Here is a 13,630-nt window from a genome sequence, read left to right as displayed (position 1 = left end):
TAGAAGTTTCTTCATAACTAGCCATTCATCAAATGTCATACACCAAAATAATTCTTAAATTTTTAAACCATCTTTTTACAGACAAAGTATACCATATATTATTGTAATTCCTTATGAATGCTTTCAATATACAAATTAAACAAGATTAAGAATTCAGAAAAGGCTTTAACAATCTATCTATGTATTTTTACCTTATTTAATTCTTCCCTTTCTTGTTGTAATGTTTTGATTTGTTTTTCATAAGCCTTGATTTGTCTAAAAGCATCATCTAGTTCTCGCCTCACAGAATTAGCTTCTTCAAGTTGCTGTTCCAAGTGACTTGAGTCTAAAAACAGGAAACAATGTTTCTTTTACTATTTGCATAAAAATAAATACTGAAAACCAAGGTTTAAAGCAACTAAATTTTAAAAAATAAAGTATTTTGAAATTGGTATTCAGCTTATCAACACCACATGCCACTGACTCATGAAAATTAGGTGCTTATCAGTTCACTGTAAAGATGGTGAATAGGTAATGCCAGGATGAAGAACAAATTTTAAGTGCAAAGTTTTTGCACAGAACTTATGTGCAAAAATGCCTTCATATCTATTAGAAAAAAAAGGACCATAATTCCAAAAAACAGTATCTTCAGAACCAATTAAAAACTTAAAACTAACAAAAAAGAACACGACCAATCAAACGAAATAGATAAGTTTTCCTCTATTGTTAGTTAGCATTCTTCTGCTGATATTACTCAAATTATTGTATGATGGTTTTACTTCTAACGTTGTGGTTCCAGATCACCCCGCCTGGTTTCACTAGTGGTGATTTGAAGAATAAACTCTGATTTCTAAAAGCAAATATTTGAAATAGGCTCAGGGAGTTGAGTAACTTGCCTAAGGTCACATTGCTAAATGAGTATCAGAGCTAACTACAGCCCGCCAGTCTTACATCAACCTCTCCAACTTAAAAAGTAATGTAATTAAATGATGTTTAACATTATAAGTTCAGAAGAGTTATTATAAAATAAAATAATTAATCTTAACATATGCTTAAATAAAATTTAATAACTTGATATGAAATATCCCTGGCATCAAAAGTAAATTAGCACATTAAAGAATTGAAGCCAGTGAAAACAGAGAAATCTAAACACATTCATTGTTAATTTTGTTCTGGATATTTTCTATTCCTTACAGCCTTGTTACTCTGAGTGTTGTCCCCAGAGAAGTAGCATTAGCATCCTGGGAGCTTGTCAGAAATGCAGAATCTCAGGCCCCACCCCAGACCTAATGAATCAGAATCTATATTTTAACAAGATCCTCAGGTGGCTCATTCTCAAATTAAAGGCTGGGAACAAATGCACAGAGCACTGCACACTGCTGAGTTTGATGCTTTCAATAAATGAAGAAATGTTTATAATACGTTAGTTCTATTGAAAAGAGCATTTCATTTGTATAGACAAGTCCTGTAGTCAAGAAGTAACTTAAATGTATCCATGTATTACACACTAACTGGTTCTAGATTCCTTAAATAAAATAATTTACTAATATTCAGTGCCCTAAACTTATAGATTTATTAAAAGCTTATTTATCTTAGGTATTAATTTTTAGCAATTTTGAAAATATCTGCAAAGTTGCATTTGATTAGTTTTCATTTTGTCTTAATAGTATGTATTAAGTGTTTTCCTTGAAGAACAATAAAACATATCAATGGATGTTTAATCTTAAGGATCACAGGGTATTCAGTCTTATATTCAGAAAATTACATTTTATCATTTTCTCAAATTTCAGCATTTCATGTGGGAATATTTCTGTTTATACTAATTTCTTTTAAACATGTTTAAATTTTTTTTGTTGTTATTTTAACTTTTCAGCACTTTTACGATTTCAATGATTTATAAAGTAGGTATAATTTAGTTTGTTATTTCTAATAACTTGGAGTCAAAATTTAGTATGTGACACAGCTGACTTCTGTCATTTCTGGGGTCATTTTAATCAAATTTTATGGTTAAGGTATATCAATCTAGAGTAGTAACATGGCACATTTAGTAATGCTTTCTGAGAATGCTCACTTCCTTTCTTCTACTTTGAAAAGTTCTTCCCTAGCATGTTAAAATTTTTTGCAGATTATTGAGTCATCCATTTATCTAAACTGCACTGTTAGAAACAAAAAAAGTGTCAATATTTCATAAAATGTCTGCATCATATAAAGTTTACAGCAAAATGTATTAAATGTGATAGCTTCAACAGTCTTTAAGGATGTTTTTATTGTTTTATTTCAATATAGGTTAAATTTTAGTTTTATCCCAGCCATTTCATGTTGGCAGCTTTGCCATGGAGTTGTTAAGTAGATAATACAAAATACATGTCAGATTTTCATGACTCATATTTCAGATACTTTAAAAATGCCTAAAAAACTCAAAATATTCATTTAGACAACAACAACAGGTAAATTATGAGAAGTACACGAGGAAATGTACTGGATAAAGAAGTTGGAGAAGACAAACCCAGCCAATTACTTATAAAACCCTCTAATATGGAGAAAAGTATAGCACTTGTAATTTGGAATATACAGAATTTTGTATCCCCCAAAGATAAAAACCCCAAATCAAGAAAAATTCAGAATGTATTGAACTTTGGCCAACTACTATAAAATGGCTCAGGTAGAAGAGCTTTCACATTCACTACAACAAACAGTAAATTCGATTAAAATTTTGAAAGAAATCCTCAAAGACTATCAAAAATATCTATTAAATATATGACAACATGACTAGCCAAAACATTTAGATGAAGTTATTAAAAACTATTTTAGTGATTAAATAGAAAAGCAGTACTAGGGAAGTGAGGTTAGCTCATAGCAACAAAATGGTTCTTAACTCACTGCTGCTAGTAGAATCCTCAAACTCAATCTGTTAGTAATAAGGATTTAATGAGGGCACAATACACAGGAATTTTCTTTGCACTGTGTGGTATATAAGAGAAATACAAAATACGGTCTCTGTCTTGAAGGAGATAGGAAGACAAGAGTAACACTCTTTAAATCATAAAGCAGAAAATCAAATACAAGTTGTGTGGCAGGTTATATGGATGATATAGGAATTAAGAGAAGGGCATGACTAAAGTGGCACTCACAGCGGAACAATGATAAACTGCAGAGGGACTGAGGCTGGAGTCAGAAGGTGGTTGACAGAACAATCAAAGCACCTCTCTCTCTGATACACAAGAGCAGTGTCACAGCTTTTCCATTATGGTCTTATTTCTCAAATAATCCATAACTCTTCTGATGTGAAGAGATTTTACTTCTAACCATGATGAAGGAAAACAGATTCCCCTATTATCTTCCCCTCCATTCACTATTTTTCTCCTTTACTTACATACTGTAGGACAGTATTGTGTGTGTGTTTGTGTGTGTGTGAGAGGGAAAGAGACAGAGACAGAGAGAAAGGGGACAGAGGGAGACAGAGAAAGGGTGGTTTCAGTGTAGAGTTGGAGAGACACAGACAGTACACAGAGGTGCAAACCATAACCCTTGAGGCACTGTATGGCAATTCCTAAAAAATTAAACACAGAATTACCATATAATTCAGGAATTCCTTCTTATTACTTCTTATAAGAATTACTTCTTATTATATACCCAAAAGAAGAGAAAGCAGGGACTTGAACAGGTATTTGTACAGTCATGTTCATAGCAGTTTTATTCACAATAAACAAAAGGTGGAAGCAACCCAAGAGTCCATTTATAAATAAATGGATAAACAAAATATGGTATATACATACTGAGGAATATTGTATTAAGGTAGGAAATTCTGACACATGCTATAACATGGATGAACCTTGAATACACTACACTAAGCGAAATAAGTCAGTCACAAAAGGACAAATATTTTATGATTCCATTTATATGAGGTTCCTAGAGTAGTCAAATTCTAAGAAACAGAAAGTAGAATGGTGGATGCCAGTGGCTAGTGGGTGGGAGGAATAGGAGTTATTGTTTAATGGGTAAAGTGCAGATGGATGGTGGAGATGATTGCACAGCATTGTGAATGTGCTTAATGTCACTGAACTGTACATTTTAAAATGGTTAAAATGATCATTTTTATATTATGTATTTTTTACCACAATAAAAAAGATTAAAAATGAATTAATGAATGATATTGAGGAGATGGAATAAAATCTAGAGTATCACTGGGACTAACACATGATCAAGAAAACAGTGCTTGGGAAGGAAGAATACTAAAAAGAGGGATACAGCCTTTCTTACAACATTATTTTCACTGATTCTACTCCACCTCTGGGAAATGATAAAAAATAATGAGTAGAGTAATCCTATAAGCACTGACTTTAGGGAGAAGGTAGGAATAAAGTAAAGGAAGGGCATTTCAACCAGTAATTTAATGGTAATCAATCTCCCCAATTAGGGTGATGCCAGGGACCATTCATTTGTATGTAAGAGATGTGAGCGTGTTGGGAATTGCCTGTAAAGACACAACGTAGGAAGATACATCAGGAAGTGGTCAGAGATTTCCAAGAGTGAGGTTTCATTTAGTCATTCATTCACTCATTCATCAACAAATATTGATTTAGGGGTTTTTATGTGCCAAGCATCATTATAGGCATTTCGATATTTCAATGAATAAAATACTCAAAGTCCCTGTTTTCAAGGAGCTTATAGTCTAGTGGTAAGGCGAGGGAAGTAAAGCAATTTTAAAAATGTGTCAGTGGTGAAAAGTTTTATAGAGGAGTAGAAATTTACCAGGTGAAGAGTGTTTCCAGCAAACAAACAAGCAGAAAGAAAGAAAGAAACAAATAGATGTTTAGATGGATGGATGGATGGATGGATGGATGGATGGATGGACAGATGGATGGATGAAAAAAATGAATGAAATGGGGGTGAAGAAAAAGAAGACTACATAAAAAAACAACAACCAAATATGTGAAAAACCTGGAGGTGATTAGGTGAAACTAAAAGTAGTTCACCATGGCTGGGATCAGTGGGTGAGGGAGTAATAACAAAAGACAAACCTAGAGAGGAAAATACATGCAAGATAATGAAGGACCCTGTAATCAGAATTGAGAAATTTAAATTTTGTCCCAGAGGCAACGGGGATCCTCTGAAAACATTTAAGTATGTATGTTGAAGCTGTGATGTGATCAGATTTATATTTTAAAAGCTGGACATTATATGTAAAATAAACTAAGAAGTCTGAAATTGGAGAGAAAAAGGATGACTGGCCAGGGACAATGGAACCTGACACAGTGTGTCAGGAACATTGAAACTACACAGTGTTAAGTTCCCTGGGTTTTCTTTTTGGTTCTTATTTCACAGACTTAGAGCTGAAGAAGCCAGCAACCCAGAAATGCCAACAGAAGCAGAAAACAAAAGCCTGAACAAAAGGCTACTCTTTCTAGCCAAGGAACCAAGAAGGGGGCAAACTAGCAAGACAGAAAAGTTTTAGAAAATAACCATTCTGCTCAAGTTAAACACCACAGAAAACATTGTGGCCCGATGACCACCTGTGTCAGCGAAAGACAAGTGAGGAACTAGATTTCCAGGATTTTCAACCCCCTTGGCTGGTAACAAGCCCCTTCCCACACACAGTGTCAGTGGAGACCACATGGGGAACCAGGACTTCCATCTCCACCCAGCATTAATGAGGATCTCCCCCTTCTCCCCACTGGGGTGGTATCAGAAAAGAGTAAGAACTTTCACCATTGCCCAGCAGTAATAAGGCCACCCCTACCACAGTGTCAGTGGAAACCAGTCAGGGGGCTGGAACTCCCATTCCCTTCCAAGAATAACAAGGAGCCCTTCCTTGGGTGTCAAGGAAGGTCAAGTGGGGAAACTGGATTTCTACCTCAACCTGGCAGTAAGGAGATGGCAATCCCCTTCCCACTGCTGGAATGGTGTCAGGAAAAGCCAGCTAAAATGGAAGGTTTAAATAAGATCCAGAGTCATTCATCAAACATCACTCATCCTACCAAGAACTAGAAAAATCTCAACTTGAATGAGAAAAGAAAATCAATAGATGCTGACACCAAAATAACAGAGATGTCAGAATAATCTGACAAGATATTAACACAGTATAATAAAAATGCTTCAATGAGCAATTATAAACATATCTGAAACAAATGAATAAATAGAAGACCTGAGCAAAGATACAGAAAGTCTCAGCAAAGAAATGGAAGATTAATGAAGAAGAAAATGGGAATTTTATAAATTAATAAAATAAAAATATTGGTAGATAGATTCAGCAGCACAAAGGAGGGATCAGAGGGATCTGTGAACTGGAAGGTATAACAATAGAAATTAACCAATCTGAATAACAGGAAAGAAAAAACAGAATGGAAACAAAAATGAACAGAGCCTCAGGGACTTGTGTGATGATTTACAAAAGATCTTACACTCGCATCATCAGAGTCCCAGAAGGAGAAAAGAAAGTAGGCAGGTCTGTAAAAGTACTTAGAAAAATAGGGTCTAAAATCATTCCGAAATATGGCAAGACACACAGACCTACAGATTCAAGAAGATGAACAAACACCAAACAGAATAAACCCAAAGAAATCCATGCCAAAACACACCATTAAACATCAGAATACTAAAGAAAAAACTTGCAAGCAGCCAGAGAAAAACAACTTCTTGCGTAAGGGAAAAAATACTCAGAATAGCAGTGAATTTCACCTCAGAAAACATGAAGACTTAAAGGAAGCAGCACAGTATTTTTCAGATGCTAAAACAAAAGAACTACCAATCCAGGCCCCTATGCCCAGCAAAAATATTCTTTAGGAATAAAGGGAAAATCAGGACATTCTCAGATGAAGAAAAATGAAGAGAATTTGTTGGTAGCAGACCTACCTTTTAAAAATGGCTAAAGTAAGTTCTCTAAACACAAAGCAAACAACAAAACAAGGAACTCAGTAATATCAGGAAGGAAGAAAGAGCATCATGTAAAAATATGGGTAAATAGAATAGATTTTTTTTCCCCCCTTAAGCTTTCTAAATTATACTTCATGGTTTAAGGAAACACTATAACCTTGTCTGATGTGCTTCTAAAACATCTGAAGAGGAAATAATTGAAACAATTATATAATAAACAGGAAGAATAAACAATTGTCATCAACATAAAATAGACTGTTATAAGATATTTTATGTATGCCTCACAGTAACCACAAAGCAAAAACCTTCAGTAGATACACGAAAGAGAAGGAAATCAAAGCACCACTATGGAAAATCATCAATTCACAAATGAAGTCAGTAAGAGAGGAAGAAAGGAACAAAGGAACTGTAAAACAGCCAGAAAACAATTAATAAGACGACATTAGTAAATCCATACCTACTCAATAATTATTTTAAATATAAATGGATTAAATTTTCCAATAAAGACCTCAAGTGGCTGAATGGATTAAAAAAACAATACCCAATTACATGCTGCCTATGAGACTCACTTCAGCTTTAAGGACACACATAGGCTTAAAATTAAGGGATGGAAAAAGATATTCCATACAAATGGAATCCAAAACAGAATAAGGGTAGCTACACTTTTATCAGACAAAAGAGAGGTTAAGTCAAAAATAATAACAAGAGACAAAAAAAAGTTTATTATATAATAATAAAGGGGTCAATTCATCAAGAGGACATAACAGTTAAAAATTTTTATGACCCCAACACTGTAGCGCCTAAATATATTAAGCAAATACAACATATCTGAAGGGAGAAATAGACAACAACACAATAATAGTAAGGGACTTCAATATTCTACTTTCAACAATGGATACATTATCTAGACAGAAAATTGATAAGGAAACATTGGACATAACCTATACTTTAGACCAGATGGATCTAATAGATATATACAAAACATTCCATCCAACAGCAGCACAATATACATTCTTCTCAAACACACATGGAACATTCTTCAGGATACATCAAGTTAGGTTACAAAACAAGTCTTAACAAATTTAGAAAGAATGAAATCATACCAAGGATCTTTTCCAACCACAAAGGTATAACACTAGAAACCAATAAAGGGAAAGACTGGAAAATTTCACAGAGATGTGGAAATTAGCACATTAGTAACCAGCGGGTCAAAAAGAAATTAAAAGAGAAATTTCAAAAAATCTTGAAACAAATGAAAATGGAAAAAATATACCCAAACTTTTGGAATGCAGCAAAAGCAGTTCTAAGAAGGAAGTTCATGGCAATAAACACCTACTGTAAAAAAACAAAACAAACAAAGAAAAACAACCTCAGACACCTAACTTTACACTTCAAGCAACTAAAAAAAGAATAAGGATATTTATATCAATCCTTCTCAAACTCTTTCAAAAAATAAAAAAGGGAATACTCTCAAACTCATTTTATGAGGCCAGCATTACACTGATACCACAGCCAAAAGCAAAAATCAACAAATGGGATTACATCAAACTAAAAAACTTCTGCACAGCAGAGGAAACCATAAACAAAATTAGAAAGCAACATATGGAAAGGGAGAAAGTGTTTGCAAATCAAATATTTGACAAGGTGTTTGTGAAAGTTAATAAAGGGAAGTCTCACTAAAATGGAGTTGGGAGGCCAGAAGGGGGAACTCTCACACAGTATCTCTCTTCATCAATTACAGGAAGAACTGTCAATTACAGACACCAAGAACCGAATCATCAATTACAGGCCCCAACAGGAAAGACAGTACATCACATCTCCTATAAGAAATCAACTACCCCAGGAACTAAGCCAATGAGAAACCATCTTCACCCTGAACTCTCACTTTTCTCCAAAGGGCTTTCATTCAAAACAACCTTTCCCAACTTCATTTTTCTCTATAAAATGTTCCTCACTTTTTAAACTTGCCTATGATTTTTGCCATGGCTTGCTTGTCCCAAACTGCAATTCTCAAATAAACCCATTTTTTCTGGTAAAATAACTGACTTTTACTTTTAAGGTCAACAAGTTGATAGAGAAAATATACAAAGAACTCATAAACTCAATGGCAAAGAAACAAACAATCCTATCAAAAAATGGGCAGAGGAGCTGAATAGACATTTTTCTAAAGAAGACATATAAACGGCCAACATGAAAAGGTGCTCAACATCACTAATTATCAAGGAAATGTAAATCAAAACCACAATGAAACATTATCTCGCACCTGTTAATATGGTTTTCATCCAAAAGATAAGAAATAAAAAGTGTTGGCAAAGATGTGGTAAAAAGGGAACCCTTGTGTACTATTAGTAAGAATGTAAATTGGTGCAGCTACTCTGGAAAACAGTATGGAGAGTCCTCAAAAAATTAAAAATAGAACTACCATATGATCCAGCAATTCCATTTCTGGAATTGTATATATACAATAGAGTACATTTCAGCCACAAAAATAAATCTTGCCATATGTGACAATATGGATTGGACCTTGAGGGCACTGTGCTAAGTGAAATAAATCAGACAGAGAAAGACAAATACAGTAAGATCTCACTTACATGTGGAATCTAAAACAAAAACAACAATAACAACAAACTGAACTCACAGATATAGAGAAGATTGGTGGTTGCAAGAGACGGGGGTGCAGGGTGGGTTAAAGGAGGAAAGATGGTCAAAAGGTACAAACTTCCAGTTATATAATAAATAAATACTGGGGATGTAATGTACAACGTGGTGCTATTATTATAGTTAATAATACTGTATTGTATATATGAAAGTTGCTAAGAGAATAGATCTTACAAGTCCTCATCACGAGAAAAAAGAATTTATGACTATATGTGGTGATGGAAGTTAACTAATCTTACTAAGGTGACTATTTCACAATATATACAAATATTGAATCATTATGTTGTACACCTGAAACTAAGATAATGTTACGTGTCAATCATATCTCATTAAAAAACCAGAAAACAAACTAAAAACCCAGACAAAGGCAATACAAAAAAAAAAAAGAAAAATACAACAAAGACCAGTATCTCTCATGTATACAGATTGAAAATTCCTGAACAAAACAGTGGAAATAGAATTAATATATAAAAATAATTATACACCATGACCAGGGATGTTCATATTCCAATGATTCAATATTTCAAAATCAACCAATTTAATCCAGCATATTAACAGGTTAACTAAAGAAAAAAAAAAACCACACATGTTCATATCAATCAGTGCAGAAAAAATATTTGACAAAATTCAAACCCATTCATGATAAAACCCTTAGAAACACAGAAATAGAGGAGAGCTTCTAAATTGATAAGAGAGTATCTATAAAAGGCCTACAGCTAATATTACAATTAAAGGTGAAAGACAATACTTTCCCCCTAAGATAGGAAAGAAAACCAGGATGTCTGTTCTCAACACTCTTCTTCAACAAAGTGCTGCAAGTTCTAGCCAGTGAAATAAGGGGAAAAAAACCCAAAACATTCAGATCAGAAAGGGCAAAAGAAAATTGTTCCTATTTGCAGATGCATGATGGTCAGCACAGAAAATCCCAAGGAATCTTAAAAACAAACAAACAAAACAAAAAACCAAAAATCCCTCCTAGAACATATAAGTGAGATAGACTTATGTAAATAGGTTTTTCCAAATCCATATCACCTCTTTGAAGTGATATGGATCACTAAACATCCTAGTTGTGTCTTGTGTCTCACTGCTTTTTCAGTGCCAAAAAACTCAAATGCATTCAGTGCCACTGATAATGTTTTAATGTTGATATCAAAGCAAAGTAAATGATTCTACTTATCATATTCCTAATCTAACTTAGTTTTAAAAAGATAAAGCTCCAGAAATTTGACAAAGAGATTTTTATTAGGAGGACAGCCACTTAAAAAAATAGAACAGCATAAATTATGCTCAAATTTAAAATCTCCATGTGTCTTAATATTGCATTTTAAATAATCCTTTTTGTAAAAGACACTGGGTCAGATCCTTCTTTTCTTCACTTATTTTGGCCTAAAACTACTTTTCTAGAGAGGTCTCACTATTCTAGCTAAAATAGTACCTTCTCTCTCTCTCTCCCCTTACACTTACTGAGATCATGTGATGCCTCTAAACCCTGCAGAAGGCTCCCATTTCACTCACAGAACAAACCAAAGACCTAACAGTCAGTAGGACTCCACTGAGCAGGCAATGAGCCCTCTCCACCTGTTTATTTCTCTACCCGCATGTCCATCCATTCCACCTGCTTGCTCCTTCTGCTCTAGCCTTGCTGTCCTTCTATGTTTTATTTGAACTCACGAGGCACATTTTGACAGTAGGGCCTTTGCACTGGCTGATCCGTCTGCTTGTAACATGTGTTTCCCATTTAACTGCATGGCTAGGCCCCTTAACTCCTTCAATATTTTTCTCACATGGATCACCCTATTTAAAATTACAAAACACCTCATCTTACACTTTTGACCCATTCTCCTTATTCTGTTCTATTTTTAAGCACTTATCACCTTCTAACATACTGTATCATTTACAAAGTTACATAGTTATTGTTTAATGTCTGTTGTTTGCCCTCCACCCCAGCAAGGACAAAGATTTTTATCATTTTGTTTAGTACTGCATCCCAAGAGCATAAAACAACACCTAGTACGTAGTAGCTACTCAATAAATATTTGTTGAATGAATGGAATAAATGAATGAATGGATATAATAGGCATATCAACAATTGTCAAAATTAATTTTAATTAACCTACACTGAGAAATGAACTACTCATATAAATGCTTTGCCAGACAAATATCCCAAATGAATAGGTCCTCGAAAAAGTCACCTTTTTTCACTTAATTCTGGGTTAAGTGCTCCTCCTGTGTACTCTCTATGTACCTATGTTTATTTTTCTTCTGGCCTTTTCACATGTACTGCAAAAAACTATTTGTTTATCTTTTTCCAAGACCAAAACATGAGCTCCTTGAGAGCAGAACCATTCTTATTTGCTCTTCCCTCACTGGCACATAGCTCACATCATGTAACACATAACAGGTACTCAATAAATGTTTCGTGCGTGAATAAAACATTTTAAAATATCTACTAAACAGAATTAGTAATGAATCACAGAAATTTACCTCTTAGTTGTTTCCTTAGTTTTTCAATTTCTTCTTTTAAGTTTTTTATTTCTAAATCTTTACTTGCTGTTAGTGGACCATCAGCAGTTGAATACTGCAGAGCCTGGACAGTCTGTGTTGACTCTTTAAAAAAAAAAAGAATAAAAGAAAGAATGAAAAATATGCTCATACTCTTAAATTTTAAAAACTAAGAGCAATATATTTCTTTCTAGAGAAATCCTTATTTAATTGTACTGATCGAAGCATATACCTACTGACAAAAAGCATGTAAACACATTAAAATTAAACCACAAAACTCCACTGCATGTTATTAAAATTATATGTAGGAAACAGTCTACCTTCTAATATGTGAGGTTTTCAGTTTTAAATACTGTTGGTACATTCTGCCAGTGAGTCAACTATTCAGCCCCATTCCATCCTAGCATAAAATGCCATCATGTGGGCTTCCCTGGTGGTGCAGTGGTTGAGAATCTGCCTGCCAATGCAGGGGACACGGGTTCGAGCCCTCGTCTGGGAAGATCCCACATGCCACGGAGCAACTAGGCCCGTGAGCCACAACTACTGAGCCTGCACGTCTGGAGCCTGTGCTCCGCAACAAGAGAGGCCATGACAGTGAGAGGCCCACGCACCGTGATGAAGAGTGGCCCCCACTTGCCGCAACTAGAGAAAGCCCTCGCACAGAAACGAAGACCCAACACAGCCAAAAATAATAAATAAATAAATAAATAATAATAAAATTAAAAAAAAAAATGCCATCATGTGATAACCCAAAAACGTATGTCAGATGATGTATGAAAGACAGTCTGGTATATGAAGAGAGGTTTAGAGATGTTAATATAGAATATGTATAAGTGCTGGCCTTCCAAATTTTAATATGAACATTGAGGCCCACCTATTGATGACTTGGCTCATCAACTTAGTTAAAATAGGGATTATTCATTTAACTTGTGGTTCTAATTAGAAGATGCAAGGTACTAAAGAAACATTAAATCTAGTGAAGCTCATTCCCAGATACCATTAAAAGATGTGGAAAAAAAAGAAATGGTCCTAAAACAGTTACTCTGCTAGCTTATAGAGGGACCCCAAATAGTAAATCTCTACCTCACCATAATTTTTTGTTAGTACAAATCATTACTGACTGCTTTAGATTACTAATATTATTTATATATTGCTTTACATAACTTATATTTATATTATTTATATATATATTTAAAACTCCAAGGGACTGTGTGACCTTCAGAGGATGGAGATTTTCTAACTTACCTTCATCATCTGTACAGAGAACAGTATCATGATATTCATATGCATGGTGGTCAATAAATATTTGTTAATTTGAATTAAAGATGTAAGATATACCATATTGTGCATTCAATCATGATCTTCTACATCCAAAAAGTATTTCTTACACATTTTCTTTTTCTTTGGGTTCAAAACATGTTGAAAACTGGTACTTTCTGTATTTATTATTCTTAAAAGAATATCCTTCTTTTTTTTAAAGACATCTAAGTTGGGAGTAGAAAATGGGGAGAATAAAAATATTCACTGGACATTAGTAGCTTTTTTCCTTCTACACCCCACACACTGCAGGGTATGAAGGTGGGATAGGTATCCTTGCTCCTCTTTGTCACCTCTGTCC

General features: G+C 34.2%; 1 protein-coding gene across 13 annotated transcripts in view; it reads right to left on the bottom strand.

The window, feature by feature from the left end:
- Positions 1–13,630, bottom strand: part of CDC42BPA (CDC42 binding protein kinase alpha) — a 320,248-nt gene that overhangs the window by 122,629 nt on the left and 183,989 nt on the right. For all 13 annotated transcript variants that reach the window (XM_036865565.1, XM_036865615.1, XM_036865588.1 and 10 more), the window contains exons 11-12: positions 11,995–12,117; positions 192–325 (exon numbers count right to left, since the gene is read on the bottom strand). In XM_036865565.1, the coding sequence (XP_036721460.1) occupies positions 192–325; positions 11,995–12,117 (257 nt within the window). The remainder of the gene's footprint in view (positions 1–191; positions 326–11,994; positions 12,118–13,630) is intronic.

Source organism: Balaenoptera musculus, chromosome 1, assembly GCF_009873245.2.
Source record: "Balaenoptera musculus isolate JJ_BM4_2016_0621 chromosome 1, mBalMus1.pri.v3, whole genome shotgun sequence".
NCBI classification, from domain to species: Eukaryota; Metazoa; Chordata; class Mammalia; order Artiodactyla; family Balaenopteridae; genus Balaenoptera; species Balaenoptera musculus.
Note: the sequence above shows the minus strand (reverse complement) of the source record. Positions and strands in the feature narration are given on the sequence as shown.